Below are 14,809 nucleotides of genomic sequence, written 5' to 3' on the forward strand. Positions count from 1 at the left end.
CCATCACCAGTTTGGACTTTTTCTCTGAAGTCCTTCCTCTCTTGTTTATCAATATGTCTGTCCTATAGCATTTTTTTCTCCTAGATTGTAACATCCCCTCCAAATTGAAGCATTTGCTCCAAGGAGAGGGAACTCATGAGCCTCAGGAGATAAACAAAAGGTCATATGTTGAAAACAGCATGAACTCTGACAATTTTTTTGAGGACCCTCTACCCAGTATAAGAGTTAATAAGCATTATCTGGAACTAGGAATTCTGATCAAGAAAGTGGTAAAAAGAAAGATATTGGGATAGCAGAACTTCCTGAAAGCTGCAGGTAGAACTCCGGGCTTGTAGGTTTTATAAGTCATCTCCTGTGTTGGAGTGGGCTGTGGTTGATATATTGTTCACCCCAATAAACTTATCTAGGGGTCAGAAAACAGAACAGCCACTATATTAAACATAGGCTTAAGCAGTGGTAGCACATGCCTTTAATCCTGGCATTCAGGAGGCAGAGATCTGTCTGGATCTCTGTGAGTTCAAAGCCACACTGAAAACAGCCAGGAATGGTGACACATACTTTTAATCTCAGGAAGTAATGGCAGGAAGCAGAAAGGTACATAAGGCATAAAGACCAGGAACTAGAGGTTTTTTTGATTTGTTAAGCTTTTAGTCTTTTAGCAGCAGTTCAGCGGAGAGCCATTTGGATGAGGACTCAGAGGCTTTCTGTCTGAGGAAACAAGATCAGCTGAGGAATTGGCGAGGTGAGGTTGGCTGTGGCGTGCTCTGTTTCTCTGATCTTCCAGCGTTCACCCCGATACCTGGCTCTGGGTTTGTTTTTATTAATAAGACCCTTTTAAGATTCATGTTACAGTGGGCTTTCTGGTGATCCAGCTGCTTTTGAGTCATCTCTGCCCCTGATAAGTAACCCCTAACTCATATTCCTATTTATAACCGCCCCCCCAAACCCACCAAATTGAATATTGGTATGATCATTACTTTGCTCTATTGTGGGTTCTACTTTTGAGGAGAGTAGATGTGTGTGTGTGTGTGTGTGTGTGTGTGTGTGTGTGTGTGTGTGTGTGTATGTGAGTATCTGTGTGTGTTGCTGTTGCATCTCCCCAGGAAAAGTCCATCGTACAGCACAATAACTCCCAATTTATAAATCCCTTAGTAGATTTTGGGAAAAATCTACACCTCATTGTAAGTGTTTTTCCTGCACAAAGGCATCTTGGTTAGTCTGGAGCTAAGAAATACCACAAAGTTACATCATGCAACAAACCTTACACAGAGATTTATTGGAGAGAAACACAGAATGGCAGCTGCCTCTGAATGGAAAGAGAGACAGCAGAGGGTTCAGTGGAGGGGTAAGCACTTATAGGGTCTTTGGAGCATATACAGTGAGCTAGTGGAACAGTACTGCACAGCCAGAAGTGCTGCTTGGCCTTAATGCTGAAAAATTGTTTGACCATTAATGCTGAATCATGGGGGTAGGGATTTCCAAATCAAGGAGCTCAGAATCAAAACAGGGGTAGAGTGTATTTCCTTTGGCTCTGGTCTTGGGCTTGGGTTTAAGTCAGGGGCAGGGTGTTCTTCCCTTGACCCCCCTTCCCCTATATTCCTCACTTTTTTGTTTACTATTGATAACTAATTAGGGGCCAGGAAAGAGGGCAATATTATAATTAAACTCTTTGCTGTTGTATGGGGTGTTGAAGCCCATGTTGGCAAGCTTGATATTTGAGGTATAATCAGGAGCTGCTGGCTTCTGGTTCTGTACTCACAGACTGATAATCCTGTAATAACAACTAATTAAAAGTTTAGTTAGAATTTTTTTGAATTTGTTGTTAAAAAAATCTAGACAAGAAGTTTATAAAACAGGGAGGAGAATTAGGAGAAGGAGGAGAAGAGGAGTTAAGAAAGGTAGTATCCAATTCCATATTGAACTGTCAATACTCCTTTGGCCAGAGACAAAGAGCTGTTCCTTACATTTATGGAGATATGTCTAGAGTTGTTGGACAACATTCCTCCCTGAAGAAGAGGCAAAGGCCACCCTTCCCTGTTGTTAGTAGATTTAACCTGTAGATGTAACCAACTGTCTTATTAAATAAGAAACACAGAACCAATGTAAAGAAGAAAGTCAAGAGGTCAGAGCTCAGAGCTAAAACCTTACCCTTCCCCCTGCGGTGCTCCTAGCTCTCCGAAAGAGACCTACTTCCTGTGTGTTTGTCTTTACATAGTCTTTCTGTTCTGCCTTCTCATTGGTTCTAAACCCAAACACATGACTGCCTCGTCACTGCCTGTAAGTACAGCCCTCCAGGTCTTAAAGGCGTGTGTCTCCAATGCTGGCTATATCCCTGAACACACAGAGACTTACCTAGCTCTGTCTACCAAGTGCTGGGATTAAAGGCGTGCACCACCACTGCCAGGCCAAGTTCCTTTAAGTTTTTGTCTCATTTTCCTTTCCTTTCTCTGTCACCATCTGGTGGCCCAGCTGACAAGGGACAGAGATTTTGAAGGAAATCTTTAAATAAACATGCTTGGGTATAGAGGAGGGAGGGACATAACCCAACTCCAGAGCCAAACAACATAAAACAACTTTAATATTATCCACACTCAGAATTTGAAACTCTGCTAAACTGAATCCAGTGAACAGAAACCCCAGAGTTAAACTCTGAGCCCTGGCTGTCAAAGCAGCATTAGCAGTGGTGGCTGGTGACTGGCAGCAACAGAGAAAGCAATCAAGCAAGCCAGCAAATAAACAAAGCAGAACAACCCACCCCCGCAAACTAATACCTACAGAGCCCAGAAAGCTCACCTGCGTACAGGAGAGCAGCCAGTCTGCAGTGCCGCCACCATTCATACACTCAACTAAGCCTGGCCCGTTTCTTTCTCAGCTTCCATGTTTGCCTCAAGACTTAGGACACACCAGAAATCACAGACCCGTTTGCACACACAAAACAGACAGACAAAACTTTCCAAACAACCAGACAGGAGGGTGATGTCCTGCTTTTTGCTCTGGATGGGGGTGAAAGAGTTTTGTAGTTGAATGATGGGAGGAAGATGACATTTGGCTCTAGAGGGGTTTTGGGTGTCCCATACTCAGGGATGCACCTGGGAGGCCGGCAAGGGAAAAGGTATGTTGGGTTGTGTGATTGGTAGAGAAGGAGGGAATGGCTAGGGAGCCTAGGGTCAAGTGGATGGGGGGGGGGAGTGAGGGAAATAGAGGCTCCCGCTTTGGCTAGGAGGTCCCTTCCTCGCAAGGGGACAGGGCAGGTTGGTACCATTAGCAAGGAGTTGGCAACGTGGAGGCCCCTAAAAATACAAATAAGTGGTAGGGTTTGGTGAGGTTAGTAAGGCTGTCTCCCTACCAAGAAAATAGGGGAATGAGGAGAGATAGGTCCCCCAAAACTCTGTCAGGTTCAAGTAGGTGGCCTTGTGTCTAGAATGAAGGAAATGGATTGCATCGAAGATTGCTTGGACCTAGTCATGCAGGAAGGGAAAACAGCTGAAGTTGTTCAAACTGGATCACACCGGGAACTATGTCTGTTACTATTTTTTTCTTTTTTTATTATTAAGAAATTTTCTATTCATTTTACATACCAACCCCAGATCCCCATTTCCTCACCTTATTGCACCTCCCTCACAGGATATTGAACCTGAGTCCAAAACAATTTAACTCTTGGGTTGATTTTTTTCTTTTGGAGGAGACATTTTCCTCCTATGCCACATCACCATCTCCTTCTCTGGTTCTCACACAATACACGATTGCCTGGAAACAGTCAGAGCAATAATGGGCTTGTGGGATGATTTAAAAGATATACCCATTCCATGTCTGGACACCATTTTCTTCACAGATGGGAGCAATTTCATGTAGAGGGACTTCACTATGCTGGGGCAGCCATCACACTGGCTGATGGAACTGTGATCTTGTCACAGCCATTACCAAAAGGAATATCTGCCCAGAGGGCCAAACTGATAGCCTTGAACAGGCACTCAAATGGGGTGAAGGAAAAGTTGTCAATATCTACACTGACAGTCACTATGCCATTGTCAAGGAACATGGGCATGAGGCCATCTACAAAGAACAAGGGCTTCTGACTGCTGCTGCAAAGGAGATTAAAACTGAGAAGAACTCCTCATGCTCCTATAGCCTGTTTGGTTGCCTAAGGGACTACCTATCATCCACTGCAAGAGCCAACAAAAGAGTTCCCATGAAGTGACAAAAGGAAACTATCTGGCTGACAAGGAGACCAAACACGTGGTTCTCTAGAAGGTCAGCCCCCAAACAGGGATCCTTCTCTTCCTACCTCAGCACCTTCCTCTTCAGCATTCTTACAACCACAGAGGGGTTGTGGCTAATCAAGGAAGTAAAAGCCCAAGAAGAAATGAGAGGATGGAAAGTCCTGTTAGATGGCTGGATCTTTTTACCCCAAGCTATGGGGAAAGAATGTATACAACAGGTACATGAAGCCACTCACTTGGGAACCACCATGATCACTGAGCTGGTGAGAAGAGACTTTCATATTCCCAATTTAAACAGTACCATAGAGTCTATTTCAAAGAGATGTCTCATTTGTGCTAATGTTAATCAAAGGACACAAAGATTGCCAGAAGGTCAGAATCTAAGGGGAGCCGCTCCAGGAGAACACTGGGAATTAGACTTCATTGAATTAAAAAGTGTACTAAGTGGACACAAATACCTATTAGTTCCGGTGAACACATTCTCTGGTTGGATTAAAGCATTCCATACTCGGATGGTATCAGCCCTATTCACTACAAAGATCGTAAGTGAGGTAGTTCTCAGGTTTGGAATTCCCTTAAAGCTACGGTCAGACAATGGGCCAGCTTTTATGGCACACATGACTCAAGCTGTAGCCAAGCGTCTACAGACAGATTGGAAACTTCCTTGTGTGTATCATCCTTAAAAAAGCTCAGAACAGAAAGAGAGGATGAATAAAACCTTAGAAGACATTCTTACCAAACTGATTCTGGAGCCAGAAGTAAATACAGCTTGGCAGTTAACTCTAAAACATTGTTTGGCCATCAACATTGAGTCATGGGGCCAGGGATTTCCAAGACTAGGAGCTGTGGGTCAGATAGGGGAAGGGTATTTTTCCCTTAGCCCTGGTCTTGGGGTCAAGTCAGGGGCAGAGTGTTTTTCCCTTGGCTCTTTTTTCCCTAGACTCACACTGAACCATAATAAACAGTAACTAAATGGTTTATCACTTTGTAGATTTGGGTAGAAAATATAAGAAAAAAGAATCACCCTGAAAAATATACCAAAATGTTAAAGGGAAATGATCAACTTCAACATCATCTGGCAGGAATTCAGATTAGATACATCTCTTCTTGAAAATAACTAATATGGGGGATTAGGTCAGGCAACGCAACAAAACTGTAAATTGAACTCACTGTCTATCCCTTTGCATTATTCCTTTACTCAGAAATTCCTTCCTTTTTCCTAAATTACTCTCTCCAACAGCCTGGCACATTTTGGTTACACTATTTGTTCAAAGTCTGAGAGTCTGTTATCCTTTTAGTGTAAAGCTATGGTAACTTCTTCCCTTGAATTAGAAAACATTGTTCACACTTTAAAAGCAGATCTTACCATGGCTAGTGTGTATCCCCTGAGAGCATATCTGAAAATGTACCTCTATTTTTAGCATCTGGGACCATTAGTGCTTTGAGTCAACCTCAGCCTCTCTGGACCAAGAACACCACCACAAGTTAGGGGTAAATAGGACCTGATCTCACATACCAGGAACTATGTTATTTGTGCTGGGTCCACAGTTTTCTGTTGACCACCGAATCTGGGGTGAGTGTTTGATGAATACAATGGACTGTAAATAATGTCAAGAATAATTCTGTGAAGGCAGGAAGAGAGGTAGGGAGGGCAGGAGAGATGAGAGCTCTGCAGAAATACTGACACTTTTTGTTTGTTTTCACTCCTCTATAGGTCATCTCAGACTGATCTCTATTCTACAGAAATTAGTTCCTTGAATCCCATAGGTATTTGGGTAACAACAATGCATAATGCATATCAAGATTTCATAAGCAAGTGATGTGTGTGTGTGTGTGCGTGCATGTGTGTGTATGAATCCTTTATGTGGCAGTCTGAGGTTTCAATCTCTAGCTGTTTTCCTTGTGATCTCAAGATAAGGTGGATGGATCTCTAGGAGCAGTCATCCTTAAAACAATGAGGTCAGCATTTCTGGAGTTTTAAAAAAATATTCATTGTGCATATTTAAGGTATAAAATATAATGTTATAAGGAATTATAGATAGTAAAATGATCACTACAGTGGAAAACCTTAATCATATCTTGCTCTCTCTCACATCAGACCAACTGGATATAAACAGCACCTTTTATATTTACTAATGGGTAGCATTGTTCTTGAGTTCTTTAGAACCCAGAAACAGTATTCCCAGAAAGTCCAGTTTGTCTACACAGTATCTAAACATAGATGGTACCTTTTAAATTTAATTCACCTTATGTAGATAGCCCTAGAATTTCATGTCTATAAATTTTAAAGATCCACCAACCAAATATATCCTTGCTGCAACATTTTCCTGGTGAAAACTGGTGACTGACTAAACATAGCAATAGAAAATTTCCATTATTAAGTAATGTAATCATTCTTACATCTCTACTCTTCATAGCACATAGAACATGTTTGCTCCTTATATGTGAAGGACACCAAATGCTGCAATAGTTCTTTGACCTCCCAAAAAATTGAGAGGAATTCAACAACACTGGCAACTTGGTAGGACTGGGATTGTTGGGGAGTTTTCTTATTTTATATATTGTGGGCATTTACCTAGCCCAGCTAACCAAAGGAGGACCAGCCTTGAATATGTTCAAAATGGGACCTTGATTTGAGGAATGGTGAAACCATAGGCCCTCACACCCGAGAACACAACTCAAGAAAAGATGATACATCTTGCAACTTGAGCATTTCAAATAAAATTTTTTTTTTAGAGCTAAGTACATAAGCCAAGGAATCAGATTTCTGAATCCTGAGAAGTAGCAGTGAACATTTTAACTAATGTACATTAAGTCATTTAGGCTACATCACCGATCTCACAGGCCTAATCATTGAATTAGTAATATATGCATGAAGTACTATAATCTGTATTTTACTAAGAATCTAAGAACAGAGAGCAACTTAAAAAAGGGACTGAAGTTAGTACCATTAGCAAGTAACTGTAGTAGAGACATATTTTTAATCCAGGCGGTTTACATCTAGGTTCTAGCTCTCCTGTTTCAGACTGGACCACAGAACAGAGCTACAAAAGAGGAATAATACTGGAAGCCAGGCTGCCTGAAAGATGTCTGAAGAATTTGAAGATTTGGATTTGGAGAGTTGCTATCATTTCCTCCAGGAAGACTTCTGTGAGTACAAACTGGCTTAGGTAACATTTCTTCACAGCACACACCAATGCAGCATTCTGTTCTTACATTGACATTTCTTGTTGGTTTTGTTGGTTTAGTCTATCTTCTTACTTTCATCTACAAGTTTAATGTAGTATCAAGTTGTGAAATATCTGAGACAGGCTATCTCAAACCGACATGCCTTTTACATGGCACGCTTCTCACATAAGTCTTTTTTTTTTTTTTTTTTTTTTAAAGACCTGGTGTCTCTGTGTAACAACAACACTGGCTATCATGGAACTTGCTTTGTAGATCAGGATGGTCTCAAATTCACTGAGATCTGCCTGCCTCTGCCTCCCTAGTGCTGAGATGAAAAGTATATGCCATCACTGCCTGACCACAAGTCTGTTTTTTGTTTGTTGCCTGGCACCTGTCCCAGAGCATCCATGTGTGTAATGTCAGGAGTAAGTGGCTGTGACATATTGCATACTAAGCACAACAGTCTGGAGATAGTCTATAAGCAAACCCATGCCTATGCCATATCTAGAAACAGACAGAAATGTATTATCTAGATTAAATTCAATTAAGTTATGTATTACTAATCTTAAAAGTTAATTAATATTATATATGATATAGTATATTAAAAAAAGGTGAAAAAGAGCCTTTTTATTATTTTTATTTTTTATTATTTTTATTATTCTGAAATATATATACAGAAGAGAATGTGGTAGAAACCACACATCTAGGGATGGGAAGTCTTATGTTGTTCTTAAAAGGGGTTTCCAGGAGGAATTTCCCATTTTTTAACTCTAGTCACCTTTCCAAGTCTATTAGAAAACTTAAGTGCTGAGTTCAAGCCTTTATTTATTATTCATTAAACATTATTTATTGTCCTAATGTCAGTAAGGCAGACATGGTGGACATGAAGAAAAATTAAAACTCGGAAACTTCACAGTGTAATGAGGTCTGTGTGTGGAAACATATACATAATTATTAAGCAATTACAATTATCTCCCCCCCCTCTTTCTCTCTCTCTCTGGAAGAAAATGTATTCAGCTAACATCTAATTAACAACAATGTATCAGGTGACGAATGGAAACAGTCTTTTGAGTAGAAAGAATGCCATATGAAAGGCATGTGGTTTGATATTTCACAATCCTCAGATATTTCACAGCACTCACTATGATAGAAATATGAAGTATGTCGTAAAGTATGAGGTGAAATATGCTAGGTAGGAAGGCAGAAGCAAGCCTAAGAAGAGGCTTGCATGTCTTGTGTTAGCATCCCCAAAAGAAAGATACCAAGTATTCTATTTAGATACTATATTTAGACTCTACTTAATTAAGAAACCATTTACAAAGTGGTGGGTATGTGTAGGGCCATTACAGATGCTGTGGAGTTCCACAGGTAAGTAACACAGGAACTATGACAACCTTTGGACTGAAGAAATAAAAGGAAGATATGATCACTAGAGTAAGCTAGGGCCAAAATGACAATTCAGCTAAGGAAGCCAAAAGCTTTAACAACACTTCTTCAAGATAGTAGGAGAAATAAATGCCTACCCTTCAGTTCCCTCATCTCCTGCAGAAGCTTGCTATTTTCTGTGGTCAAATTCTTTTACTAGTAAAAAAAAGTGGAGAATACAATCCATGCCAGTGACCCAGGGCCCAGGACATAATACAAGATGCTAGAGGGCAGGCTAGAGACATTGAATACAAAATGTTAAGCAAAAGGTTAAGTTTGAATTGACATTGACTGTATTCATATTAGAATGTTTGGGACATGATGTAGAAGTCTTATTGGAAGATGGAAATCCTGGAAATGAGATAAACACTGTTACTTAAAGCGTTTTAATAATGTATACTAGAAGCAAGAAAGGCATGAATTTGAACAGAATTGGTGTAAATGTAGGACAAGAAATCAAATGGGCATTTAGTAGACAGATGACACAGGATAACATCCTTTCATTTTTTAACTACTTTTAGGAAGAAGGTGTGTTCCCTGCATCATGATGCTCTCTGCCTCTGTCCTCAATGACACTGCCTTCCACCCTGCCACATTCGTTTTGCTTGGAATCCCTGGGATGCAGGACCAGCATGTGTGGATTGCCATTCCCTTCTGCTCCATGTACATCCTGGCTCTAGTAGGAAATGGCACCATCCTCTACATCATTATAACTGACAGGGCTCTCCATGAGCCAATGTACCTCTTCTTATGCCTGCTTTCTATTACTGACCTAGTCCTCTGTTCAACAACATTGCCTAAAATGCTGGCAATTTTCTGGCTCAGCTCCCATGTCATTTCCTACCATGGCTGCCTCACCCAGATGTTTTTTGTTCATGCGGTCTTTGCCACAGAGTCAGCTGTTCTGCTGGCCATGGCTTTTGACCGCTATGTGGCTATCTGCCGACCACTTCACTATACATCAATCCTCAATGCCATCGTGATTGGGAAGATCGGTCTGGCATGTGTGATGCGTGGCCTTCTCTTTGTCTTCCCCTTTGTCATTCTCATTGAACGCTTACCTTTCTGTGGGCATCACATCATCGCTCACACCTACTGTGAGCACATGGGCATAGCCAAGCTGGCTTGTGCCAGTATTAAGCCTAACACCATCTATGGTCTTACTGTAGCACTTTCAGTCACTGGAATGGATGTGGTCCTCATTGCCACCTCCTACATCCTGATCCTGCAGGCAGTGCTGCGACTGCCCTCAAAGGATGCCCAGTTCCGAGCATTCAGCACTTGTGGCGCCCACATTTGCGTAATTCTTGTCTTCTATATCCCTGCATTCTTTTCATTTTTTACTCATCGCTTTGGCCACCACGTGCCTCCTCAGGTTCACATCATACTTGCAAATCTTTATCTCCTTGTACCTCCTGTTCTCAACCCCTTAGTCTATGGAATCAATACCAAACAAATCCGACTGAGAATATTTGACTTTTTTATAAAGAGGAGGTGACAATAATCTCTACATGTACCAGGGACTAATGAGTTCTGGGCTTGAGGCTGCTGCTTCTATTGACCTCAGTAAGTCAGTATAATGTAATATTTGAGATTTTGAAGATCTCAGAGCAACTCCTTCATATCTATAAAGTCAAGTGTAGGCTATGGATGGATCTTCAGGTCTTGAAAGGAAAAGTAATAGGTCAGGGGGAAATGTAGAATACTTGAAAGAAGAGCCATGGAGATTTTCTGTGTCTCTATATATGTGTTAGAAGAAGAAGAAGAAAAGTAGGGTTAAAGACCTATTTACTTTTCACTTCAAAGAATTCAGAATGCACATGTATATTTATTAATTAGCTGATATCATCACTTTCTTAGAACCAGTGTCATCAATGAGAGTCTCAGCCTTGGCCACAGAAAGCTATAACAGGCTAAGTCCCTTTGGACCTGAGGTGGGGTTTGACCCAGATGAAGATGGCAGTTGGGAGAGTCACTGTGAGAAGTCTGGAAACATGTGATTGCAGAGGGAGGGAAGAGCAGAAGTTTCTCTAGGAATTACTTCAAAAGATGCCACTCTGTAAAGGACATACTCACCTCATGACTTGTGGCCTCTGCTTCCTAGCTTTCTAATCATGATGAGTTCAATATGCAAAACATCTTAGAGGCCATGGTGGACTTGGTATAATCTGTGATTTACCTCAGTAGGTAGCCTGGATGTACAAGGATTCCATGGACAGTTTCCTGCTAGTGGCACCCAGTTAGGGTGACAAGAATCCTCAAGCAACTGGCCTTCATGCATATTTCCTTTGAGTGCTGGAGCTGGAATAAAAGTGGTAAGAGAGCTGGGAATCAAACCCAGGTCCTCTGGAAGATCAATCAGCTAGTGCTCTTAACTACTGAGCACTGTAGTCCCATTACTAGACATTCTTGATCATCGAGGGCATCCATCCTACTTTGCAACTTCAGTATCTTTCTTTTTCAATGATGAAGCATGCCGCCTATCCATAGTTGGTTTAATTTATTATCAGGGGTTTGGTTACTAAGAGTCATGTGAACAGAGAACATGAACTTCTACTTTGGTATCATAAAACTATCCATTCCAGGAACTTTGTCATTTTGCCCATCTTAAGCCTTACAATTCAGTGACTTATGCTTACAAGGTTGGGAGACCTTCAACTCTATTTGTAAAGCTTTTCATCACTACAAGTAGAAACTCTGTAACCAGTCAGCAATAACTACCCATTCCTCAGTCTGCTCTGCCAAGGAAGTTCACAGAGAACAAATCTGTTGTAAGAGCTTTAAGAGAGTGTGGCTTATTTATTGTAATTGAGCTTCTATTAAAAATACTTATCAAGGACCAACTGTATACCGGGTATACAATTGAGTTTACAGGTAAATAGGCTTAAGTGCCAGACTTTGGTAAAGTCACCACCTTGGTGGGTGAAGAGATGATGATGTGGTTTCAGCAAACCATGTTGTTTGTGATGATTCAGTATAAAAGGCATGGGAGTCTTCTATACTGTCAGTGGTGTGTGAATTCAGATAAGGAACTCAACTGATTATGGTCAAGATCCAGCCTTGAAAACACACACACACACACACACACACACACACACACACACACACACACACACACACACACCCATGCTCATGAGTTGCATTATACATTAGATAGCAAAGAAAATACTTAATGAAATTAGGCTGTGATTATAGTAAAGACGTTTCAGTGAACTGAACAACCCTCAGACACTAAGACACACTAAATTAAGGTAACAAATAATATTAGTCATGAAACAAAGACAGTGATACAAATCTTAATTGTTCTGGATGGTAATTCACTAATAACATACACTGGAAAAGGACAAAGGCGTTGTCAGGTGAAAACACATGTGCAGGAATGAACTTCTCAGAATGTGGCTGGTTGTTATCTGCACCTGAGAAATCTGCTCTCATCAGAATCAAGAGCAATCCTTTTGTTTCTTGGTTTATAAAATATCCACTATTCCCTTCTAAGATTATTTGGTAGAAGGTAAGCAGGAATTTGGTAAAAGGAGGTGGCCCTTACCTGTTGGAGGTAATTTTAAACAACATCCATCAGTTTGTCATATCAACCAGCATTAACAAAACTACAAAATAGGCCATCCAATTTCTGTATAAGTTGCAATTAAGTTTTAAGAACTTTAGCATGTGATTATTCTGATAGCGAAAATAATTAGAGACACTGAAACCTTTGTTAAATCACCAAGGCCTCTTATTTATTTGATGATGTATTTGATGAATAGTTTGTGAGTTTGAGTTTACAGTAACAGTGAAAATGAATGTTTCATTAAATTCCAGAAACAAACATTCATCAAAATATGTTTCTCCTATACTGTATAAAGAACAAAACTCTCATGATAGCATTACTTGGATTAGAGAATAGAATGCCTAATTATTTCTATCATTTAAAAAATATATGATTTTTAAATTAATTTTTTGAGAATTCCATGGATGCATATAGTGTATTTTGATCATATTTAGCTCATCTGTTACCCCTTTTAAAGACATAAACAAATTTTTATGACATGTAGTCATCATGTAGAGTCTCTAAAGTTTAAGTACAAAAGACATCTTAATAGTTTTTATTACTTTGAAACTAGGGCCTTAGTGAAACCAAGAACAAACAAAACACAAGATATGAATATAAAAACAGTTAAGTCAAAAAATAATTGTAAACCATGTATTAAAAACACAAAGTCGTAAAAATTTATTTATGAAAATTTTATTTTTTTTAAAAGAGGGAGTTTTGGTACAATGATTCAGTATGGCTAAACCCAAGAAAAAATTTTTTTTTCGAGACAAGGTTTCTCTGTGTAGTTTTGGTGCCTGTCCTGGATCTCGCTCTGTAGACCAGGCTGGCCTCGAACTCACAGAGATCCACCTGGCTCTGCCTCCCCAGTACTGGGATTAAAGGTGTGTGCCACTACTGCCCGGCTCCCAAGAGAATTTTTAAAGGTCCATATTTTTGAACTCCTAAATTATTTTCTTCACTAACTTAAGGTTCTAAAATTATTTTAATATAGACTTATAGAAATAGAAATACATAACTAGAAAAACAGTAATGTAAGAATATAATGAACAAATGAGCAAACTGCAAATGCAGAACTATCAACATTAGTTTTAAAAGTATGATCACTTATAGCAATACATTACTAAAACAGCATGTATATTACATTAAATTTGTAACCCCAATAAATTATAACAGCTTTTATAATAAACATAGGATTTTGTAATGAATATGCACTTTTAGTTTAACTTTTTTCTTCCATCTGTCTCTGTAATGTGAATATATGTGTATGTGTATGCATGTGGGCCCAAGTGAACCACGGCATATGTGTGGAGGTCCAAGGACAACTTTCAGGGCTATTTCTCTCCTTCTACCATGTGGCTTACAGGGATCTAACACGGAGGCTGAGGGATGGCAAACACCTGTCCCTTCTGAGCCACCTCACTGGTCCCTAAATTTTTATATTAATTTTGTTATTTTTGTCTGTGTGTATGCACACATGACATGTGGGCACATATGCTATAGTGTGTGTGTAGAGATCAGAACACAACTCTGTGGAGTTTCTGCCTTTATGTGGGCTCCAAGAATTGAGCTCAGATCACTAGGCATGTGCTCCTGAAATAATTCCAGTAAACTATTTGGTTCACTAAGTTAGAGTTGGGTTCAGTTGTTTCTTTGATCTCCCATTGGTGTCCTATGACATGGATAGATGTTTGTTCCTGTCACCCCGGGAAAAGTCATGCAACACATTGGTGCCCAAACTGGATCTGACAGAACCAAAAAATGAGCCAAGGAGGAGTGGTTCTGTGGGCCATGTAGTGAGTAATAAGAATTCATTGATGATTTATCCATTTAGAGTAAAGAGTACATGGGGACAATCCGAAGGTGATGACCTTCTCCCATGTGGCATCGGAAGGTATACCTCCTTGCTGTAGTGGCAATTGTGTGTTCCCTATGATGGGTGGCAAGACATTCTAAGCTGAGCTATCTGAGCTTGGAGCAACCTTTCGAGCAACCTTTTGGGGAGTCCAATGGTGGCTGTCTCTATTTACATAATGCAGGGTATCATGTCTCTTTGGTGAATGGGGTCCACCTTGTCAGTATGAGTACATATTGAAAGTGGCTGATGGACTAAATAACTTATTGCAGTCCTTGAAAGTAGCACAGATAAGACAGGATCCTAGGTAGGCGGTAGCAGCTGTTAGTTAGCCTTTGTTGTGGATCATAAGACATGATGCTGAGGCTCCGCTGTCTGCCCAAAAGAACATGCCTGAGTAAGGGAGGAATTATAATGAGAAAAACATGCAAATGTTATCCTGTATGCTAGCTTCTGATATGGCAGGGAAAGTGGGGAAATGGGTGGACCAGATGGAGGTGTAGTCTTGATGCTGCTTACAGCAGGGAGGGTGCAAGAGAAAGGAAGTACAAGTCAGATCTGAGCTAAAGAGCCTTTCCTAGGATTCAAAAC

General features: G+C 40.3%; 1 protein-coding gene across 1 annotated transcript; it reads left to right on the forward strand.

Moving 5' to 3' along the window:
- Positions 1-9,357: 9,357 nt before the first annotated feature.
- LOC102911696 (olfactory receptor 52D1-like) lies at positions 9,358-10,311 on the forward strand. The gene has a single exon (XM_006979031.4). The coding sequence runs from the start codon at positions 9,358-9,360 to the stop codon at positions 10,309-10,311; it is 954 nt and encodes a 317-aa protein (XP_006979093.1).
- The last annotated feature ends 4,498 nt before the right edge of the window (positions 10,312-14,809 follow it).

This window comes from Peromyscus maniculatus, chromosome 1 (genome assembly GCF_049852395.1).
Source record: "Peromyscus maniculatus bairdii isolate BWxNUB_F1_BW_parent chromosome 1, HU_Pman_BW_mat_3.1, whole genome shotgun sequence".
Classification (NCBI taxonomy): domain Eukaryota; kingdom Metazoa; phylum Chordata; class Mammalia; order Rodentia; family Cricetidae; genus Peromyscus; species Peromyscus maniculatus.